The following is a 22,404-nucleotide window of genomic DNA, read 5'->3' on the forward strand; positions in this document are numbered from 1 at the left end:
ATGATATATGCAAATCATCACGTTCTATGCTTCTACACTTCATGAAAAAATGCTGAACTTTATTCTCATGCTAAATGAGCAATAGAATAAAGATAAGACAAGAATTCAGTTTCTAGCTAAAAAAATATCAGCTTTAAATCTCAGCAATACCTTTATATAAATCTAAATAAATATTCGTACTATTTTCGTGAAGCGATTGTACCTTTTATTTATTCATGTGTATTTATGTTTAACTGCGTACATAAAATTATTAATCGACAAATATTTTTGTTCTATGACTCCATATATTTAAGAGGGCATGTTTTTTATTTATCCCAACGCGCAACGCGCGTTTTATGCCTCCTAGTCTTCTTGAAAGACTTATTAGAGTCTTAGTCTTCTTTAAAAAATTTTTTTTTTAAAAAAGTTAATTTTAGCTACACCATAGCTGAATATAGGATCAAGGCTTCCACTGGGTTAAAGGCAGCACAAACAAAAGAACAAGCATTTAACAAGAACAGACAACATGGTAGACATTGAAGTCTTTCATCACAAATGTCTTTCCACAAGATTATCCTTTAGTGAGTGCGGATGGTGGAAGGCTTCGCCTCCTTGATACTTTCACTAATTCTACATGGCAAATCTCCACATTCCTTGCGATCTATTGGCCCATCGGCATGGAGCAATTATATCGAAGTTATTTTCAAGAAAACTTTCCAAGTCCTCCATTGACAGAAAGGTGGGTAGGCAGTGATCCAAATTTTCTCAACATGAAATAAAGATACGATTTAGACAGTAATAAAGAAAAAATAAAATAATTAAAATGGTCAACAAAATGGCATTGCTTACATCCAATTTTCTCAACAAAAGTGTAAATAATTTTCTCTCCTGTAGTAAAAATACATACATATTTATGCATTGAAAATAGGGAAGGTGAGTTGAAAGTGTCCCCTAATAAAACGTTTGGATTACCATCTTATCAGAATTTTCTCTCGTTTTATGAAAGCTCTCAAGCTAATATTCTATTCGTGTCTGTCATAATCAAGATTTTTTTTTTTTTTGTCCTAGTTTTGATCTGCTTCATTTTATACCATTAGCTTGAATGACGCACAGACTACAAAAGAAGAAAAAAAGGGAAAAAAAAAAAAACATTGCGATATTTTTCCCTAATCCTTATAAATAAGAGGGACGGAAACAGTCCAGTTCAGTCATCAATAGCAGCCCAAAGTAGGGCCAGATATAATTCTTTATTCATCATCTTCATCATTTTAAAGTTCCAACAATCCTTATTCCACGGGTGACCGGCAATTGCAAGGTTCAACCATTACGACTCCGCCTTGTCCTATTATTATTGTTTATGGCTGTACATCTACTGCGCCAGAATTAGAGTACAACTTTTCGTCTGTTCATACCTTGGGGTTACTTCCTCCTGGTTGGACTTTCCATCCTCGTTATTTATGTCTAATTCCTCGTTTAGCTCCGTTTGGATTAGTTATTTTATTTTTAAGATATTTTTAAAAAATTTCACTGTAACAGAATTTTTGGAATATATTTTGGGGTATTTTTAGAAAATATTTTGAAATATTTAAAAATAGTAGAGTTTTTAAAATATATTTTGAGATATTGTTTAAACATTAAAAAAATTTAAACTACTTTTAGAGCACTTTTTTAAAATTTTTATAGTATTTGAAAAACTAGTTTTTGAACAACAGAGAGATCCAAACAGAGTTATTCCATACTCAAAATAAATCAAGGAAATAAACTAGAAAGATTAGTTTTATTATTTGAATCTTTAATAGTAATCCCAATCAAGAAAGGAAAGATTTAGAGAAAGAGTAGTAGTATTGCAATCTAAATTCTAAAGTTATTTTTTAAACAAAATTGCAGATAAGCACAAGCATCTTAACAGTTTGCTGCGACTGCCAGAGTTAATGAGGGTCCACCTTGACTATTTTGGACAGTCAAATCTATCCGGCTGTTCAATATACTGGAAATACAAAATTTCAGATTTCCCCGTGACATTACACACTTTGGCCCTCCATGCCATGGTCGCCCGCTACCCTATAAATACCCACGCACTTCCTTAAGCCTTGCTCATTCATACAAGCACGACTTTCTCCATTCCTTAACCATGAAAACCTTCAATTCTTTCAGCATCTCCACTCTTCTCATCATTGCTTTCCTCTCAGCCTCCGCCCATGCTGCCACTTTCGACATCCGAAACAATTGTCCCTACACAGTCTGGGCTGCAGCGGTACCTGGCGGTGGTCGAAGGCTAGACCGAGGCCAAACATGGACCATCAACGTGGCAGCCGGCACAGCCGGAGCTCGTATCTGGGCTAGAACAAATTGTAACTTCGATGGAAACGGCCGTGGCAGCTGTCAGACCGGTGACTGCGGTGGAGTTCTTCAATGCACTGCCTACGGTAGACCACCCAATACTCTAGCAGAATACGCACTGAACCAGTTCAATAATCTGGACTTCTTCGACATTTCCCTTGTTGATGGCTTCAATGTGCCGATGGATTTCAGCCCTACATCCAATGGCTGCACCCGGGGCATCAGGTGCACCGCCGACATAAATGGGCAGTGCCCAAGTGTGCTTAAAGCTCCAGGAGGTTGCAACAATCCATGCACTGTTTTCAAGACTGATCAGTATTGCTGCAACTCAGGCAGCTGCAGTGCGACTGACTATTCCAGGTTCTTCAAGACTAGGTGCCCGGATGCATACAGCTATCCGAAAGATGACCAGACTAGCACATTCACTTGCCGAGGAGGAACCAACTATAGGGTTGTCTTTTGCCCATGAAAAGATCCTTAAAACGAAGACTTGCTTGAGACTAGTTAAATATTTATACATGCATGGCACAATAATTTGCTGGACACAACACATAATGTCATCTGCAAATGCAATATTCAGTTCAAATAAAAACTATGAACTGATAATAAAGTTAATAGCTACTGGATGTTCGTGTTATTTCTTACTCTAATAACCTGTTTAATATTCATTGAATTATTTCTTTTTCCTCGGTAGTTTCTTCCTCTCAAGTCGAATGTGTGAGTTATTCGAAAGAAAAAATGGTTCAATTTTTTTTTGAGGCAAAAAAAAAGGTTTAATATTTTAGTTGAATAGAAAGAATATACATATAAAATTTGAAGAAGAAGTGGAAAATCGAAACGATTTGAAACTAATTCCCCCCATAAGAGAAATTGATAGTCTTTTACAAGGAGCTAGAGAAAACAAGGGATTCAAGTCCACACAATTTTTTTTTTCACAGCAATTGTTTTGTTGGCGCAGGATTACCCTAGTAAATTGCCTACAAAAAGAATATGGTCTAGCCTATTTTCTTTCTCAATTTTCAGTTTTATTCTTACGCAAGACCCTATATCTATCCTGCTCGGGGTGATCGAAGGTGCGTTCATCAATATGAAACTCTATAGTGGTCTCTATCTCACAATTGCAATAAAACATTATAAGCGACAAACTCTTCCTAAAAATGGACATCCCTTTCTCTTTAATTTATGTGTTTTTTTTGTGTGAACACGTTTCAATGTACAGTTTTTTTATGGCGGGTTCAAGAGAAGATCCAAACCTTATAAGAAAAAAGGAGAAAAGAAAAGGATTTGAGATTCGAACTAGAAACTTCAAAATCATCTTGTTAATGTCTCTAGACCAACTAAATTGGATTTTCTGGACATTCAATGTATAGTTTGATCCATTTAAATATGCATATTCATTTGCATTCACATATACCTTGAACAGATAACAGGGCTTGATTAGTATAGTATCTTCTTTTAATTTGTGGTAACTGACCATGCATGTTAATATATCCCACCCCTTTTGCCAACCATTATCTCATATGGGTCTAGGCAGATGAATATGCAGTATGAACTTGATTCGGGAACAGTCGTTTCCTCATCTGCTAGATAAACTCTTTCCGCATATGGATTCTTTCATTATCAAGAAAAATTTTGTCGCAGCCAACACAGTAGGACATATCTGCAGCTTTGATGCAACCATTGAAAGAAGCCATTCAAAGGTGACAACCACAATTTAGTGTCTCGAGACTTTAAAGTCAAAGTCTTGGGATTACCAACAGCTCAAAAGGCTAGCTGTTGGCACCAAACTGGTGATTGCAATGGTATTATTCAGTGCACCACCTAACACCCTAGCGGAATACGCAGTAAATCAATTCAATAACCTAGACATCTTTGACATTTCTCTTGTTAATGGCTTCAACGTCCCACTGGAGTTTAGTCCTGCATCCAATAACTGCAGACTAGACATTTACCTCCCCTGCAGCGATGACCAGACTAGGACATCTACCTTTTGCCGGTAAAAATTTAAGTTAGAGCAAAGCAAGAGCTCTATCGTTTCCATAAAGAGGATTTGCAAGTTACTGCAAAGTATTCACGGGCTCCATCACTCTGCTCGTCCTTTAACATTTTGTTTTCATTCTTTTTGAAGCATTTCTTTGCCACGGTATATATTTTCTTACTCGCAAGTTCGGAATCTCAGTTTAGCGTTTGAAGAAATACAATAAATGTATAAGTAGTCCCATTGCGTGATCAAGATGAGGGATTAACATTTAATCGGTCCAATTTCAATCGATTTTATTCCTTTCCTTGAGGTTGTAGCTCTTGTAACCAAGTTAACTTGTGTAAATATCAAATCTTGTATTTTAAGGTCTCATGAGTAAGAGGGTGCTGATCGACAAGCAGTCCTAACAGCCAATATATGTCCCTAAGTCCGGATCACTTCAACGAAGCTCACTTAAAGTTGAAACAATATTCATTTTCCTAGTCAGTCCTCCGAATATGCTATCCAGAAAGTATTCTGAAAACGTGCTTAGTTTGGGTGTATAATCTTGAGAATTAGATCAGTATTTAATATGTCAATCTGGCAACATAATATTTCCTACTAAATCGTCTTTCCTCGTTTTCTACTCATCTAATATTTGTCTGGACTCATCAATGTGAAGTTTAATAAACAATACAATAATGTGATTGTGGCTGCTTCTTCTTTAGCTATACAAAGAATTGTAAAATCCCACTCAAAAGTTTATAATCACTAACATGTTTTTGTAAGTACAATTTTTAGAATAATAGAACACACCAACAAAAATTGTGGAGAATTTTATACCTTTTGCTTCATTTTCTCTTTGAGAGAGATTTGTTTCCCACATGTTCACAAGAGATACTTCGAAGAGCAGATTAAAGATTTCAATTGAATCAAACGCTAGTCATTATAGCTATTATCCTCGGAAATTAGTTATACAGTGGTAGAATTAAAAATTATTCCAGTTGAGGCACAATATAAAATGAAAATAGTTTAGTTCGACCAGTAGAATTAGACATTAAGATCCACATCCCAAATAATATATGTACTCACTAAATAACACAATATGAAAGCATTAACTTTTCATATTGGAAATCTCTCTAGTAGACTAAACTTGTATTTAATAGAATCGGGTTTGTACTTTTAGGCATCGTCAAAGTAATGGATTGTGATTTTGACTTGATTTTTCTACAAAGAGTTATCATAATATATGAGATTCTTTTGGCGAAAAAAGATGTCGTATGTAATCTGGTAAGAGCAGTTCTAATGGTTTTCATGCTTATTGGATCATCTAATTCAGGGATCTACTAATGGTCATGTCATGGTAACATTATGATGTCATTTGATATTTTAGTTGATTGTTATCTGACAAGAACTTTCCTTACTATAGTTTGTCAGAGTAACTCTAAAGTCCAGATACACTGGAAGGGAGCAGCTGAAATGGTTTTAAACTCATGTGCCTTGACATGTTTGGCTGCTTGCACTCCATAGGTTAGGATAAAGACAGATAAGCTTGCGTTCATTAGTGGAAAACTGCTTAAGCAGAAACTATGGCATAGTTGGAAGCTATTGGAGTCAAGAGATTACAGGTAAGTTATTTTTCTTTTGCTTTCTTTGAAGGGTATTGATTTCTACAAGACAGCAGGGAAAACAGGGCAACCATACGACTACCTCTCTGATAGCAAATGTGGCAAGCAGGACGGAAGATTATCTAATACGGAGGAGGAATATTTTTGATCCTACAAAGAAACTGAATGACATGAAAATAGATATGACTTATCTGGAATGGTACAAGAAGGTGTCGATTGAGCTGGGAGGATACTATGATAGTTACAAACTTGGAAAAGTAGGGATGAAATCAAAAGCAGACACGAAATCATGAAGCGCAAGAAAATTCTTACTCGATACTGGAGAGGCATAGTTGATGAAGCAGAGCAAATGCCTCAAAAATGAAGGGGTGGCTTTTTAGACTCGTTGTCTTTTTGCACAGGAACCAATTACCGAAGAATGGTTGAACCACTTGACACTAGATAGACAATAGATGGTTTGGGTAGGAGAAGAAAGGTGTAGCCCAAATATTTACATTGAGTGGAAAAATCAATTTCCACTAGTATTGTTATTAAGGAATTTTTTTTCTTCGTATATACAATTTCCTAAGATTTTTATTAAAGCTAAACAATGGAATGAATTTTTCAATTCCCTATAAGAAGGAATATGTGATTATAATTTGTAGAAAGTAAAGGTAGAGGAAAGAAAGACAATATTCCAAAGTTGGAAAATATTTTCAAATGTTAAACAAACACCAGAAAATGAAGTTAGATAATATTTTCAATAGGCTAACCAAACATCCAAAAATGATAAAAAGGAAATGATTTTCCTGGAAAAATACTTCAATGAAAAATATTTTTTCAAGGAAAACATTTTACTCCCAACCAAACGGACCCTAAGATTCGCATCCCAAATAATAGCAAGTAGATCTGTACGTACTCACTAAATAACACAATATGAAAGCATTAACTTTTTCATATTGGAAATCTCTCTGGTAGACTAAACTTGTATTTAATAGAATTGGGTTTGTACTTTTAGGCATCGTCGAAGTAATGGATTGTGATTTTGACTTGAATTTTCTACAAAGAGTTATTATAAACACATATACATACAGATATATATGTTTGCATACAGATTTTTGGGGCCAAAAGAAAGCTTTTTTTTTTTTTTTTTTTCTAAATTGCAAGTTAAATTTTATTTTTCATTGGGGGCACACATATAAACTTTTTGGGTGAAAACAAAAAATTTCTTTGAATTTTTGATACTTAAAATTTTAATTTATTTTCACCAGCATAAACAAAACCAAAAAATTTCCTTAAAATAGGAGAGAGGGGTTTGGAGCGAAAAAATCGTGTCATTTAATGTATTATCAAATCTATCCTTACTTCTAAAGAGAATTACATCATTTTAACTCATATTTGTTGAATTAGCTATCACTTCCCTAACCGAAAAATACCACTTTTTTTTTAAAAAAATAATACAACAATTTAACTATTTTAAATTACTATTTTTCAACAAAAAAAATAATACTAATCATTTTTTTATATCTTTTTATTAGTAGTACACACATTGGGTGTGCCGTAACCACAAGTATTAAATTATTTGTAGAGACAAAAGGTCGAATCTACAACAAAAAAAAAAAAAAAAAAACTTCTAAAGAGAAAAATGAAGCAATTTTCCACAATTTGGGACGGCGGCCCCTCCCCACCAATGCCACCCTATAGTTCCGTCCATGCCCACTGACTGACTTACTTGTAGATCCTCCTCCCATGTAGTTATGATCAGCAGATTTTTCTGAATACTTTTTTATTCTATGTTTTCCGCAGTCAGTGACCTATCGAAGAAAATTCTACTCTACTCTACGCGGCAAAGAAAGGCAGCTGCTACTTTCAAGCGGCGCTGAGGTGAGGACCGTTGTGATAGCTCGAAATGTAAAATCTGCAATTTTTCTTCCGCTCGAAATCTCCTGAAGTCTTCTTCGTCCCTTTTCTTTTAGCTGCAGCTTTCATTGCCAGAAAACAAGTGACTGACGTGCCAGCCCTGGAATTCTTATCCACATGATAAGGAGAGTATATACGAACAAATTAGTCAAATATGTGGCTAATTCCAGAGTCTTTCGACCTAATTCGGCCAAACCCTTGGAATTCCAGTGGACAAGATCATGTGCAAGGTGTCCTTTTCTTTTCATCTTTTTTGTTTTATCTTTGCTCTTCTTCGAAGGTGGTTGGGCTCGCGGGACAAGGGCCGGCTTGTGCCATCAATGCTTGAGAGTACGTAAGATTAGCTCTCCTTTGTGTTTTTTGACTTTTTCTCGTTGGAAAATTTTTATAGCTTGGACATGTTATTTTTAATGTTTTTGCAGATTTGTTGCTCTATTTTTTTTTTTTTTTTGAGTTTCTAGACCCTTTTATTTAATTAGTTACGTGTTTGATTCTTTAAACTACATCGCGCTTGAAACTTGTAGAAACACCTCATTCAACAATTAATTAAAGAAACAATAGAATTATTGAAAATGGATTAGTCTTAGCTTAGAGAGATGGATTAGTAATTATTGAAAGTCAAGATGGATTAGTCTTAGCTTAGAGAGAACTAGATTGCCAATAGAATTCCCTTACCGCCACGGGGCTTGTTTTGACACTTCGTATCCACTTCCTTTAGATTAATAATTACAAAATAAGATGATAATAATATCATTGGTTATGTAACTCATCATTTTCTCAAGAATTGAGTAACACATGCACTAAAATAGATTTTTAAAACTTCTTTCCAACACGAGAAGAGTGGATTTACATAATTTATTATTCACAAGGGGAAGGATATTTTTTCTACACATAGAATAAAAATTTGTCACAAAATAAAAAATAAAAAATTTACACCTATAATTAATGCACGACAAAGTCAGTCCATCAAAAGGAGCAAAACTTTTGGATTACCACCTTACAAAAGTTTTCTCTCATTCTGTGAAAGGTCTCAAGCTCATATTCCATTTGTGTCATAATCAAATTCTGTTTTTTTTTTCTAGTTTCTCCTCCATTTTACACTGGCAGTTTTATTGATACTTAAACCACGAAAGAAGAAAAAGAGGGAACATAGAAAACAGTCCAGATATTGATATATACCAGGCCAAAGTAGAGAAGATAGTAACTTAATTTATCATCTTCATCATTTGACTGTTCCAACAATCCTTGTTCCACGACTGACAATCCTTCATCATTTGCAAGGTTCAACAATTTACGCCCCAGCATTGTCATTGTCCCATTCATATATATGAATCTATTTTCCTCATTGGAATACTTTTGATCGTATTAGAATACGTTTTTGTAGACCAAATCAAGCAGAAATTACTGAACGAACGAAGCTTAATTAATCCGTGATGCAACACGAGCATATTCTACAGAAAACTATAGAATATCCAATCTCAAATATGTCAAGGCAATAAATTAGAAAGATTAGTTTTTATTTGAATCTTTAATAGCAAATCCTAATCAAGAAAGGGAGATTTGTAGAAAGAGAAGTGGTAAATGCAATCTAAAGTTTTTTTTTTTTTTTTTTTTAAAAATTGCAAATAAACATAAACATGGCCCGTTCCCATGGGAACCATACTACTAAAGAAACAAATATATAGTGCGTTTTACCATGGCATTCTTTGTTGAAAAATTCTACTAATCCACAATGGGCGGCATGAAAGGTGAGTACGCGTCGTTGCAATAAGTACCGCTTATTCCAATCGCAGAAAATAGAGAATTACTCTAAAGCAAAAGACCAAAATAGATGTAAATAGTGAAGATGGATTGTTATCTTCTCTCTCATTGCGTGGGCACTATAAGCATAGTCTGATTGATAAAATGTTTTATTTGTAATCAATATTGTGGGTCACGAATTCGAGCCATTAAGGAGTAAGTGAATGAAAAACTATTATTGATCCTCCTAAATATTAGAAAAAAAAAGTAGCAATTCATAAAACCATATCTCCTAAAAATAAAATTCTAAAGGATTGATTCTGGAGTTCTTCACAAAAATATTTAACTTGCCACTTGAAACTCAGTAAAGCACTTTTTTTTTGTTTTTGTTTTTTTGTTTTGGGTAAGTGGAATGTCAGTAAAGCGCCAAATTGTATTCTAAAATGCATAATAATTCCCTCTTGCTCAACAGAGGCTAATGGATTGAAATATTGATGCTTCCCAAAATTAGCCGTCAAATGTGGTTCTTGACTTGGGTGGTACAATTGTATGCCCGTCGCTCCAACATGGCGCGACGGGCAGCAAAAATTTTTTTTAAAAGTTCTTCTGGCCGTCGCGTCATGTTGGAGCGACGGTCAGAGGTGTCAGAAATTTCTGACCGTCGCTCCAACATGGCGCGACGGTCAGAAATGTTTTTTTTTTTTTTTTAAATCCTCCTCCTTATTTTGAAAAAACAAATTTTCTCAAGCATCTATAACCTTTGACCGTGGCTTTATTGATAGCTTTTTTCACGTGAAACCTTTCCGTGAAACCTGTGTAAGTTGCCATTCGTTCATCATTGTTAGGTTGATGCATGCAATAAACAGACAAATGGAGTCGATTATTGATTGTCCTCATTTAGTATGGCCTCTCCTCTCCTTGTAGACATGTTCTGCAGGACATCTGCCAGACGTATACAAAATTTATTGAGCAGAAACCTGCAGCCTTTGACCGCTTGGGACTGCAGCTTTATTTTTTTGGCTTGTTTTGTGTCAGGAACAGGCGTAGACAGCTTTTGTTTTATTTTTCAATGACACTTTAGTCACTTCAACATGGAGCAACGGGCTAGAGAAATGCACAATTCCTTCGCTTATAAATTGTTCTTCAGAGCAACTCCCAATTCCATTTCCATAAGCACAACTTCAGTCGTATCTTTTTTTTGCCGAGACTTTCGTTTCTCCCTCTTCCCTCTAATCATAAACGGAGCTCCGCATCTCCATTTCTCATGTCGGTAAAGCCTCTGCATTCTGTTCAAGCTTGGGTGTGTGAAGTGAAATAAATATTGTTTGAAGTTACAAACAATATTTGGACGGAGACAGAGATCCTTGAAACTTAGCTACATTCGGAAGGAATTCTGAAGGAGCTCCTCCAGTGAAGTCTGAAGCTATAATATTTGAACGGAGATAGAGAGCTTGGGGTTCGGTCAGTAGAGGGCCTTTGATTTGAACAGTCGTGTTTGCAAGTCTCGACAGGCGAAATTCTCGCAGAAACTCCATCATTGACTAGGGAAAAACAACAATAATCAAGTAAGTAAAATACTTATCAACTTTTTTAATTATTATTCATAAATATTGTTTACTATAATTTGGAACATATCATTCATGATTATTAATTGTATAATATTGTTTGTTATGTTTTAATGTGAATTCTATTTTTGTGTTATATTATATATTATTTGTGAAATCTAAATATGACATGACATTGTTTATATTTTATTTCGTATTAGTGTTTTTTAATTGATATGGTAAATTAGAGTATTTTTTTGTTGTAGCATGGTGATTAGTTGAAATTAATGAATGTAGTATTAATGAATTGTATAATACTAGGTATGTGGAAGAATATGTGATAACCCAGTAGAGTAGTTAGTTAGTGATTAGTTTAATTAATTAGTAAGGTAAATTATTTGATTAGATATTAATTAACCATATCACTAGTCATCCTATTAAAAAGGATAAATTTAAGTGTTGTTACCAATTAATATACTTTAAACACATGATTAAAGTTAACAATAAATTAATATAGTTTTATCACGTGATTAATACTTTAAACAATAGGTGCAGACATATGGATATGTTAATAGATGCTATTAATTTTTTTAATATTACATGTATATCGAATTAAAGGTAATTAGTGTAGATATTTTACAAAACTATTTATAGTTACAAATATATCTTAATATTTTAAATTATTTGGAGAGAAATTTTTTATGATTAATTTATCAATAAACTTTTAGACTCCATATTAGTGTTGTAGCATGTTAAATACATGCTGTTGAACTGGTTCGTAATACAAATATATTAATTAGTTTTAAACGTAATTAACTTAACATAAATATGTTAATTAGGGTTGAACTTAACATAGATATATCACTCGACTGCTTACGTAATTTAAATAAAAATACAAAAAGTTGTAAATTCTATGCACTGATTAGGTATAATAATTATGTTAAAATAATATTAAATTATATAATTTACTCCATTTTTATTATATAATTTACTCCATATATTATATTAACGTCTTTAGTAGATTAGGTGAAACATGTCAAGCGGTAATTGTCTGATGATGCAATTCTATTGGGGAGGAAAAATTGTGTATGCTGGCGGGTCAATATCATATGATCCACCGTTGCCCAAAAAGGTCATGTTCCTCACAGAAAGGGTGAATTTTGATGGATTGGTGGACATTGTATATAATATGATGGAGTTAAACCGAAATACTCATAAAATTAACTTGATATTTCGAAATTGCATGCAAAATGGTGTGTTCGGTGCCACGCCCTTGGTAGATGATAATGGAGTTGATGGAATGTATTTTTTGAAAGCTAATAGTGGTCATGGGACAGAGATATATATCGAGGTTGAATCGATTCTAAATTTCAAACATGATGATATGCAAAATTTGCATATTACAAGTTTGCATGGTAATCAAGACCCAAGCATATATGGATCGGAACATATGGATGTGGTGGGGACAATTGGCTTATATGAGAGTCAATTGACCCAAGTAGATTGTGAAAATGTTCGATCGGCTCGAAGATCTAGGAGAAAGGGTAATAGACGCCGCTACATCTGGGGGTTCCTTAGATGCAGACTTTAGCCAAATAAATGATTTGCTTGGTGCCACGGGAGGTGGTTCTACTACTGTAGATCTTCCGGATTATAGCACTCTTGGTCAGACTATGTTCATGCCTACTCATACCCAACCAATGGGCATGTCAGGACACACTGTTCCAGGAAATTTTAACGACTATCGTTCCAAAGACACTGATGACAGTGATGGGACAGCTGAGTCGACAGGCGAGGATACCCTTGTCTCTGATAACGCAGATGAAGATTATGGCCCATCTACTGCTGTTCCACAAGTTCCTGCTCTAGTTATCGGAGATCGAGTGCAACGTAATCGTCAGAGAAGGCCTGCTACTAGATATTGTTGTCCCCCGACGATATCTCAGGAGAAGGATAAGGGCAAGGCTAAGGGCAAGGCTAAAGGTAAAGGCAAGAAAACTGCGAGGCATTGATATTATTTTGTCTTCGACGATATTTTATATCTCATCCATTTAATTTAATGCATTTCACATGACATTTAATTTAATTTTGTTGTCTACTTTTTCTGTTTAATCCAATCACTTTTAATTTGAATAACGTTAAACATTTTTAAAATAAAGAAGTACAAGTTATTTTATTAAACCCTATAATTGGATAGAAGGGTCCCTATACGATAATACCTACAAAACAAATAAATACTAGTCGTTTTATAGCTATTTTAATACATTAAATTATTAAAACTAATTATCGTATATCAAATAATGAAACGCAAAAAATTCTTCATTTCTACAAATATGTTATTAATATTTTTATACCATTACATTTTATATGAAAATTCAAATATATAAATCGTAATTCATATTATAATTTTTCATTTTTTTATACAATTACGGTTCCTTTAACATTCTGTGTGCATGATACATAATAAAGTTAAAATTAACAAATCATAATAATATTAAGCAATACTTTCATCCATTACGCAATCACTTCAATTTAAATCATATTATTAAATTATTTTTTAAATTTAACAAATCATAACAGTTACGCATGTTATATAACTTAAACTTGATAAAATGGTAAACATTAATTCTTTAAGAATTCCCTAAATCCTTTAACAAATGGATCAAAATTTTTAAATCTAATCTCCTTTAAAATACTTGTTTTTAAAATTTTGTCAAACTAAATGCATTGTTTTAAAACTTTTCATTTTAAATAATTTTTACAAAAAATTTTTTGAGAAATTTCCAAATGAATTGGACAAAGATTTAAAAAAAACATTTCTAAATCACTGAGTTGAAGGATTTTTTATTAAAACAAATTCTAAGTTATCTGTAACGTAAACCCTAACCCTAACCCTTACCGTAAGTGTAACCCTAACAAAAAATTTTCTTTTTTCACTGAGGAAGAGGATTTTTTTAAAAAAAAAACATTTCTGACCGTCGCGCCATGTTGGACCGACGGTCAGAGGATTTTAAAAAAAAAAAATTTCTGGCCGTCGCGCCATGTTGGAGCGACGGTCAGAAATTTCTGACACCTCTGACCGTCGCGCCATGTTGGATTGACGGTCAGAAATTTCTTACACATTTCTTACACCTCTGACCGTCGCTCCAACATGGCGCGACGGCCAGAAGAACTTTATAAAAAAAAATTTTGCTGCCCGTCGCGCCATGTTGGAGCGACAGGCATACAATTGTACCACCCAAGTCAAGAACCACATTTGACGGCTAATTTTGGGAAGCATCAATATTTCAATCAATTAGCCCTCAACAGAAAGAAAATTAAAAAAAAAAAAGAAATCTTTTTTTCTGGGCCATCTTCTGGAAACGTGGTCATAAAATGGGCCCCAAGTCTTTCAATGCTAGCTTTTCTGCCCGTCCCCAAGTAAGAACTAAGAAGTTGCTGCCCTGACTTGAATTTTCTTCTCCAAGACTCCAAGACTTCTTTTTTTTTTTTTTTTTTTGTCAAAAAATCCATCCACCCATTCAGTATACTGGAAATACCATTTCAAATTGTCCAATGACATTAGGATAGACACTTTGGCCTGACTTTCCCACTAGTCCCGTATGCCCACAAATCCTATAAATACCCACCCATTCTCTTAAGCCTCATTCATACAAGCACAACTTTCTCCATTCCTTAACCATGAAAACCTTCAATTCTTTCGCCTTTTCCACTCTTCTCATTGCTGCCCTCCTCTCAGCCTCCGCCCATGCAGCCACTTTCGACATCCGAAACAATTGTCCCTACACAGTCTGGGCTGCAGCGGTCCCCGGCGGTGGCCAGAGGCTAGATAATGGCCAAACATGGACCATCAACGTGGCAGCCGGCACAACCGGAGGTCGCGTTTGGGGTCGGACAAACTGCAACTTTGATGGCAGTGGCCACGGCAGCTGTCAGACCGGTGACTGTGGTGGACTTCTTCAGTGCACTGCCTACGGTGCACCACCAAATACTCTAGCAGAATTTGCATTGAACCAGTTCAGTAACCTGGACTTCTTCGACATTTCCCTTGTTGATGGCTTCAATGTGCCGATGGATTTCAGCCCTACATCCAATGGCTGCACCCGGGGCATCAGCTGCACAGCCGACATAAATGGGCAGTGCCCAAGTGTGCTTAAAGCTCCAGGAGGTTGCAACAATCCATGCACTGTTTTCAAGACTGATCAGTACTGCTGCAACTCAGGCAGCTGCAGTCCGACTGACTATTCCAAGTTCTTCAAGGATAGGTGCCCAGATGCATACAGCTACCCGAAAGATGACCAGACTAGCACTTTCACGTGCCCTGCAGGAACCAACTATAGGGTTGTCTTTTGCCCTTAGGCCAATACCAAGGATCCTAAAAATTCTCTCGTTGCTTCCGACATAGTCAAATATAGTGCCAGATGCTAAATAACATGTTGCAACAGCACATGTAGTGATGTGCAAATGCATCTTTCTTTTAAGTTCAAACAAATATACAGTTGTATTGAGATTGGGTTTAAGGAATAGTTATCAATGCACGTTGATGAATAAAACTTAACTATCCCTTATAGTAATATAGCTGAATGCATGATCTCTTCCTACGTAATTTGGGCCAAACCCTTGGATTTCTACAAGCATGACGGTGCAACGATGTTATTCACTCCTCTTCCTTCTTCCTTTTTCTTTTCTTTCACCTCCGAGAAGTTGCATGGGAAGGCTAAGTCCGCATGTAATATTGTACGTAATTGGTTTTTTTTTTTTTTCTTTTGGGAATCCTAAAAAAAAAAACCTTTGCATCCCAAGAAAAGAAATTCTACCATCCATTATATCTTTGTTACCCAAAAAAAAAAGGGGGGGGGGCAGCCTTTGGCATTTAGAAGTCCATTTGATACCTTTTTCGCTTAAACAAGGATATCGTCTAAAGGTAATCAAATTCGATGGCTATCCTTCTCTTTTTTAATTTTTTTTAAAAATTTTAAAAGAGACTTCAAATCTTCTTCAATGGAAAATGAAGAAAACAAGAAAGGGGAAGATTGGAGTTAGCAAGGCGCATTAATTTGTGCCTACATTAATTAATTTGTTAATGACCGTGTTGGGTCTTGGGACATTTCTTTTAAGTATTTTCTTTTGCTGCTCCTAAGATCTCGACCAAAAAAAAAAAAAAAAAATATATATATATATATATATATATATATACGTTTTATGCTATTGACACACACAAATCCGGTCCAAGACCGTTTAATCCAGTTAGATGCTCCTCACAGTTAATGCGAGGACCGGTTGGCTACTGGGCCTAAATGTCCACCAAGTCTCAATTAATGACTTTCTGCCATCAGCGACGCTGACGACCAACTCGTGTGCTAATTTTTGGACTCAATTCCTGTATTGGGTTTGTTTGTTTAGATCCACAATACGTAACAATTATTTCAGAAACATTCTAGACTTTTCTTCCTATGGTTTTTTGATGTTACGTCACATGAGGACTTTTCTCAGTCAATCATTCTAGTCTGCAACTCCATGGAAGCAGCTGAATGGGGGACATCTAATCTTCCTAAATTCTACCAGGAAAATACTATAGTAGTAATTACTACGTAGTAGTAATAACACAAAAGTCAAGAAAACTGCATCCTCCCTCCCTCTCCATGGTTGATTATTGCCATGAGATTCCTCAACTTTCTCCTTATTTCTACGGTTCTAACAATCACCCTCCTCACAACCTCCACTCAGGCGGCCACTTTTGAGATCCAAAACAACTGTGCCTACACGGTTTGGGCTGCTGCCACTCCCGGCGGCGGCCGGAGGCTTACTACTGGCCAAACATGGACTGTCAACGTGGCAGCAACCACCGCAGGTCAAACTGGTCGTATATGGGCTAGAACCAACTGTACCTTCAACTCAAACGGCACCGGCAGCTGTCAAACGGGTGACTGCGGGGGACTTCTTAGGTGCGCAGTCGACGGTGTTCATGCACCCCCAGTTACTCTAGCTGAATACTCGTTGAACGGGTTTAATAACCAAGACTTCCTCGACATCTCCCTTCTTTATGGCTTCAATGTGCCAATGGAGTTCAGTCGTCCATCCATTGGCTGCACCGGCGGCATCAGGTGCGCCGCCGACATAAAAGGACAGTGCCCGCCTAAGCTTAGAGCTCCCGGCGGTTGCAACAATCCTTGTACCGTATTCAATACTGGTGGATACTGTTGCACCTCTAGCCTCACATGTGAACGGACCTACCTCGCCAGATTTTTTAAGGATATGTGCCCAAATGCATTGAGTTACCCAACAGATGACCAGAGTAGTATATATACTTGCCCTGCAGGCGGCACCTATGGGGTAGTCTTTTGCCCTTAGTAGAGCCGAACTACTTAGAGGCACTTGTAAGTCGTTAAGTACCAACACTCTGTAATAGTTCAATCAAGTGTTTATCATCATCAGGAGATTTTAGTGCCCTTCATTCGAATATGGTGTGCTCAAATTAAATGATATAGCACTTTCACTTGCCCTGAAGGAACCAACTATAGGGTTGTCTCTTGCCCTTAGACCAATACCAAAGATCCAAGTAAAAATTCTTGCTACACAGTCAAATATGGTATCGCATGGGTTTGTTTGAACAGAGGATTATTTGAAGTATCATTTAAAATAATTACTGTAACACTTTTTGTAACGTGATATATGTGAGATAAAAAAATGATTAAAAATATAAAAAAATAGATTGAAAATGTATTTATGATATAAGCTAAATATTATTTGAAATAATTACTGTAGTATTATTTTTTGTAATGTGATATATACAAAATAAAAAATAATTAAAAATATAAAAAAATAGATTAAAAATATATTTATAATATAAATTAAATATTATTTAGAATAATTTGCTATCTAAACACTCCCGTCTATGTTGCAAGCAGCACATCATGTAGTGATGCACAAATACATCTCTAAGATCAAATAGACAGTTGGATTGACTTTTGAGTTTAACGAATGGTACTTATCAATGCGCGTTCATAAATAAATTCTACAGTCCCTTAATACGGGTGAACACATAATTGGTTAATTCGTTTAGATTTCAATTTTCTTGGCATACCTAGGCAAAAAAAAAAAAAAAAAAAAAGAAATTCTAGCATCCTTGATATGATTGTTCCAAAAAAAAAAAAAAAAAAATCCTTGGCAAGTTAGAAGATTCATTATTGATACTTCTCTCATTATATATATATATATATATATTGATGTAACTTCGTATGATGACTTTTCTAGGTCAATCATTCCAGTCTGTGACCGTGTACATCTATCTCCCTAGTGCTACGCCGACCAGGAAAAGATTGACTAGTATTTAATACTAGTAATAGCAATAAATCAAGAAAACTGGCTCCATGGTTGATTGCTGTGCTGCCATGAGATTCCTCAAATTTCTCCTTACCTCTACGGTTCTAATAATCACCCTCCTCTCAACCTCCACTGAGGCGGCCACTTTTGAGATCCAAAACAATTGTCCCTACACAGTCTGGGCTGCAGCGAAACCTGGCGGTGGTCGAAGGCTAGACCGAGGCCAAACATGGACCATCAACGTGGCAGCCGGCACAGCCGGAGGTCGCGTTTGGGGTAGGACAAACTGCAACTTTGATGGCAGTGGCCACGGCAGCTGTCAGACCGGTGACTGTGGTGGACTTCTTCAATGCACTGCCTACGGTGCACCACCAAATACTCTAGCAGAATACGCACTGAACCAGTTCAATAACCTGGACTTCTTCGACATTTCCCTTGTTGATGGCTTCAATGTGCCGATGGAGTTTAGTCGTCCATCCACTGGATGCACCGGCGGCATCAGGTGCGCCGCCGACATAAATGGGCAGTGCCCAAGTGTGCTTAAAGCTCCAGGAGGCTGCAACGATCCATGCACCGTTTTTAAGACTGATCAGTACTGTTGCAACTCAGGCAGCAATTGTGGCCCGACCAACTATTCCAGATTTTTTAAGGAAAGGTGCCCAGATGCATACAGCTACCCAAAAGATGACCAGACTAGTACATTTACCTGCCCGGCAGGCGGCAGCTATAGGGTAGTCTTCTGCCCTTAGTAGAGCCCAATTATTCATTTAGAGGCACTTCTTGCCTTGTCAAGTTCCAACACACTACTATGATCCAGAGCGTTTTAGGAGTAACACAGGCCTCAATTTTTGTTAAGGAACAAATCATGGTCATTAATCATCTTTTCATTTTTTTTCTCTTTGATACTCGTGGTCATTAATCTTTAGTGAAATGCTAGCCATATATATATATATGTATGTATTCTCGCCGGCATTAATTAGTTGGTAGAGGACTTGTTGCTTGACCCCAGGTCAAGTCCACACGTTTTTGTGTATACCACTTAACTTTTACTCCGGATTGAGAAAATCGCAGACGACTTGGCAAAACTCTGTTAAAATGGTCAATTCACTTTGTCCTTTTCTTGGTTTAATACTTCTGAATTGGTCTTCTCCCTCATCTAAGTTCTTGATTCCACCAGTCTAATTTCGGCATCAGAAATTGACTTCTCCATTCTTCTTACTAGGCCGCCTTCCATCAATACTAACAATTTCCTAATTTTCCTACTCCTTGGGAGTATGTACCTTTCACCGTCAGCAACAATTCAAAAATCCTCGTCTTTGGGTCCATTCGTGCAGGCACTTCAATGGGATTTGCACTAAAACAATCTTTTAATACGACTAAACCCTTATCTTTTTCCCTGATTTCGCCAACCTTGGAATTCCACAAGACAACATCATTATAGTTTTTTTTTTTTTTTTTTTTTTGGGGTTGTTTGTAGGGGGCTGTATGCAGCACCCCCACCCACCCCCCCCCCCCCCCTTTTTTTCTTAGGCAATGCATCATTCCTTTATGTTTGTCAGTTTATGAAGACCTAAGAAAGTTGAACAATCCGTTGATTCAATCATTAGCACATTGCACGCTATGTGAACATAATCATGGCAACACCTTGATATGGTGACACAATTAACTAAATATATGAAAAAAAAAATGAACTATATTTTCCTCCTATCTCTTCTCCTGAAAAAGAAAATAAAAAACAGAAATATTGATGTGATATAAAGGAAGGTATTTGACAAACGAACCGACCTCCAATGAATGGTAATACATACGAGACTCTTATCAGTTCAAATCTCTCAATTAAATGTTTATGCGACCGGCTATCCTATCGTGTGGAAACGTGAAAATCTCCCCTTCCATTTTAAAAGTAATCGCTACCTGAATTTGCGCCACTGGTGTCGTGCTAAATGACTACTACTTAACCACGTTTTCGGTTTATTCCCGCATCTAATCAAACTCAACCCGGTTCAATACTGTTCAAAACCGGTCTTTACCATTCCAACGTATAAAATAGCCGAAAGAATGTCTCCGGTCCTGGCGTCTTTGTCCAAAAATCCTCCGCAAGAAAATCTGCTGATCTTTTCTGAGTCTTTTCCATTTTTTCTCCAAATTTGTTTTATTTGATTTGGGTGAAAAATGCCACGAGGAACTCTTGAAGTCCTCCTTGTTAATGCTAAGGGCCTCGAGGACACTGATTTTCTCAGTAAGTAAATTAGTCGTGTGATCAAAATTGCTGATCAGGCCGTCATTGGTATCCCAGTTACTTTTTTTCCTTTTCTTCTTTTGGATCTTTTTTGTTTTGTTTGTGATGAATATATACTCCTTTTATCTGAAAAAAATGATGTGGGGGGGTTTTTTTTCTGATGGCTGAAAATTCGGAGAAAAAGGGTAAAAGAAGCACTTTGCCTAAGAAATGGATCGCTTTTTTTTTTCCCCATTTTTTTGACTAGTTAATGTTGTCTTTGAGTAATTCTTCTTGGACATTGAGCAGATAATATGGATCCCTATGTGATCATCACCTGTCGTAGTCAGGAGCAGAAAAGCAGTGTTGCATCAGGTGAAGTCAACTTGTCAATTCTTTTTTTTTTTTTAATCTTTTGGGAACTTGATCAGAAATATTTATATGGGATTTCAGCATTTTGGGCATTGTTTGATCGTCAGTAACTTTGTCTTCTTTAAATAAAAGTTTGTCCTAACAAATTAGTAAACTTTACAGGGCAGGGATCTCAACCAGAATGGAACGAGACTTTCCAATTTACCATTTCTGACAGTGTCCCGGAATTGGTAATCAAGATATTGGATAGTGATGCTGGTTCGGGGGATGATTTTGTGGGAGAGGCAAAGTATGTAGTAGCTTCCTTTTCCTTTTGTCAATTTTATCAATCCCTCAGATCTAAACAAGATGATATGTTTTTTGGCGTTTGCGGTTGGTCTTACTTGGTCCTGATTAGCTTTTACCGAATCACAAAACAGAGCATGGTAATTTAAGAATCAGAAGTTCTCTTCTGAATTTCACTCAAGATGGTAAGTGTTCCTTGTTTGCGAAGGTTTAGTGCTTTTGATCCTTAGGATGCGATAAGCAATGATATGCGGTTTGAGCAGTAATGCCAACTATAAAGTTCTTATTTTTAGTCAACTGAAGAATGGCTCAGATTTTGCATGTGTTGATCTCATATAATTGCCTATCAGAATTCCTCTTGAGCCAGCATTTATTGAAGGAGCCATCCCAACAACAACATACAATGTGGTTAAAGATGAGGAATTTAAAGGAGAAATTCGAGTTGGCCTCACCTTCACTCCTGAGGTAAGTTAACACGTTCAACACATTGCCGTTTAGACTTGCTGAACAAAGAAATGCTTTTAGAAATGTTTCGATAACCTTCCAATGGAAACATAAGAAAACAAGCTAGACAAAGGACACATATTGGATGGGTAATGCAGGAATATATTTGATTTTCTGGTGTTATTTTTCCACAGGAAGGGTATGAGCGTGATTCTTCTGCACAAGAGGAGAGCTATGGTGGATGGAAAGAATCCTCGTATTGAGGCTGAGCGGGGCTGTGGTTGGAGTTCATTACTCTAACAGTTTCGTGAAGTTGCATGAAGATAAACCTTTGTATTGGCTGATTGTGTTTGTATCGTTTGTCAATGAGTGATCATGGAGGGCTCATTATTTTCATCAGCAAAAATGTAATTTATTGGTGGTTTTGGATGATATGGTATTTTCCAAGTTAAGCATGCACCTTGTATGTACGGTGTACATCCATAGGAAGAACCCAGGGAGACATTGAGCTATTTAAAACCATGCAACCTGTCAAACATACACAAGTTCTAGGAACACAATACTATGGGGACAGTTTCAAATAGTAAGATTCATACATTCAGCTCCTGATTGTCAGACTACAGAATTGTTTTCCAAGAATCTTTCTTTAAAAAAAAAAAAAGTCCCTGAGCA

At 36.2% G+C, this 22,404-nt stretch overlaps 5 protein-coding genes and 1 long non-coding RNA gene across 6 annotated transcripts; all 6 read left to right on the plus strand.

The window, feature by feature from the left end:
* The first annotated feature begins 2,034 nt into the window (after positions 1–2,034).
* Positions 2,035–2,956, plus strand: LOC113705277 (thaumatin-like protein). The gene has a single exon (XM_027227076.2). It carries the CDS (start codon positions 2,111–2,113, stop codon positions 2,786–2,788), a length of 678 nt encoding a protein of 225 aa, XP_027082877.1. The 5' UTR covers positions 2,035–2,110; the 3' UTR covers positions 2,789–2,956.
* A 4,440-nt stretch (positions 2,957–7,396) lies between these two features.
* LOC140013733 (uncharacterized) lies at positions 7,397–8,241 on the plus strand. Its single transcript, XR_011820582.1, has 2 exons — positions 7,397–7,770; positions 7,863–8,241. It is a non-coding gene; the product is annotated as an uncharacterized lncRNA (long non-coding RNA).
* A 6,487-nt stretch (positions 8,242–14,728) lies between these two features.
* LOC113705558 (protein P21-like) lies at positions 14,729–15,664 on the plus strand. Its single transcript, XM_027227452.2, has one exon. The coding sequence runs from the start codon at positions 14,772–14,774 to the stop codon at positions 15,447–15,449; it is 678 nt and encodes a 225-aa protein (XP_027083253.1). The 5' UTR covers positions 14,729–14,771; the 3' UTR covers positions 15,450–15,664.
* An 871-nt stretch (positions 15,665–16,535) lies between these two features.
* Positions 16,536–17,610, plus strand: LOC113706692 (protein P21). Its single transcript, XM_027228635.2, has one exon. It carries the CDS (start codon positions 16,749–16,751, stop codon positions 17,439–17,441), a length of 693 nt encoding a protein of 230 aa, XP_027084436.1. The 5' UTR covers positions 16,536–16,748; the 3' UTR covers positions 17,442–17,610.
* Positions 17,611–18,343: 733 nt separating this feature from the next.
* LOC113706535 (thaumatin-like protein) lies at positions 18,344–19,516 on the plus strand. Its single transcript, XM_027228457.2, has one exon. The coding sequence runs from the start codon at positions 18,461–18,463 to the stop codon at positions 19,160–19,162; it is 702 nt and encodes a 233-aa protein (XP_027084258.1). The 5' UTR covers positions 18,344–18,460; the 3' UTR covers positions 19,163–19,516.
* Positions 19,517–20,476: 960 nt separating this feature from the next.
* LOC113707163 (elicitor-responsive protein 3) lies at positions 20,477–22,333 on the plus strand. Its single transcript, XM_027229354.2, has 5 exons — positions 20,477–20,652; positions 20,941–21,006; positions 21,166–21,292; positions 21,639–21,753; positions 21,927–22,333. The coding sequence occupies exons 1-5, from the start codon at positions 20,586–20,588 to the stop codon at positions 21,993–21,995; spliced, it is 444 nt and encodes a 147-aa protein (XP_027085155.1). The 5' UTR covers positions 20,477–20,585; the 3' UTR covers positions 21,996–22,333.
* Positions 22,334–22,404: the final 71 nt, after the last annotated feature.

This window comes from Coffea arabica, chromosome 8c, assembly GCF_036785885.1.
Source record: "Coffea arabica cultivar ET-39 chromosome 8c, Coffea Arabica ET-39 HiFi, whole genome shotgun sequence".
NCBI classification, from domain to species: domain Eukaryota; kingdom Viridiplantae; phylum Streptophyta; class Magnoliopsida; order Gentianales; family Rubiaceae; genus Coffea; species Coffea arabica.

Bases quoted from the DNA above. Each gene is read 5' to 3' on its own strand.
- LOC113706692 (XM_027228635.2), top strand. From the start codon at position 16,749: ATGAGATTCCTCAACTTTCTCCTTATTTCTACGGTTCTAACAATCACC.
- LOC113706535 (XM_027228457.2), top strand. From the start codon at position 18,461: ATGGTTGATTGCTGTGCTGCCATGAGATTCCTCAAATTTCTCCTTACC.
- LOC113705558 (XM_027227452.2), top strand. From the start codon at position 14,772: ATGAAAACCTTCAATTCTTTCGCCTTTTCCACTCTTCTCATTGCTGCC.
- LOC113707163 (XM_027229354.2), top strand. From the start codon at position 20,586: ATGCCACGAGGAACTCTTGAAGTCCTCCTTGTTAATGCTAAGGGCCTC. The intron at 21,293-21,638 runs GTATGTAGTAGC...ATTGCCTATCAG, and splicing joins GATTTTGTGGGAGAGGCAAA to AATTCCTCTTGAGCCAGCAT. The intron at 21,754-21,926 runs GTAAGTTAACAC...ATTTTTCCACAG, and splicing joins GCCTCACCTTCACTCCTGAG to GAAGGGTATGAGCGTGATTC.
- LOC113705277 (XM_027227076.2), top strand. From the start codon at position 2,111: ATGAAAACCTTCAATTCTTTCAGCATCTCCACTCTTCTCATCATTGCT.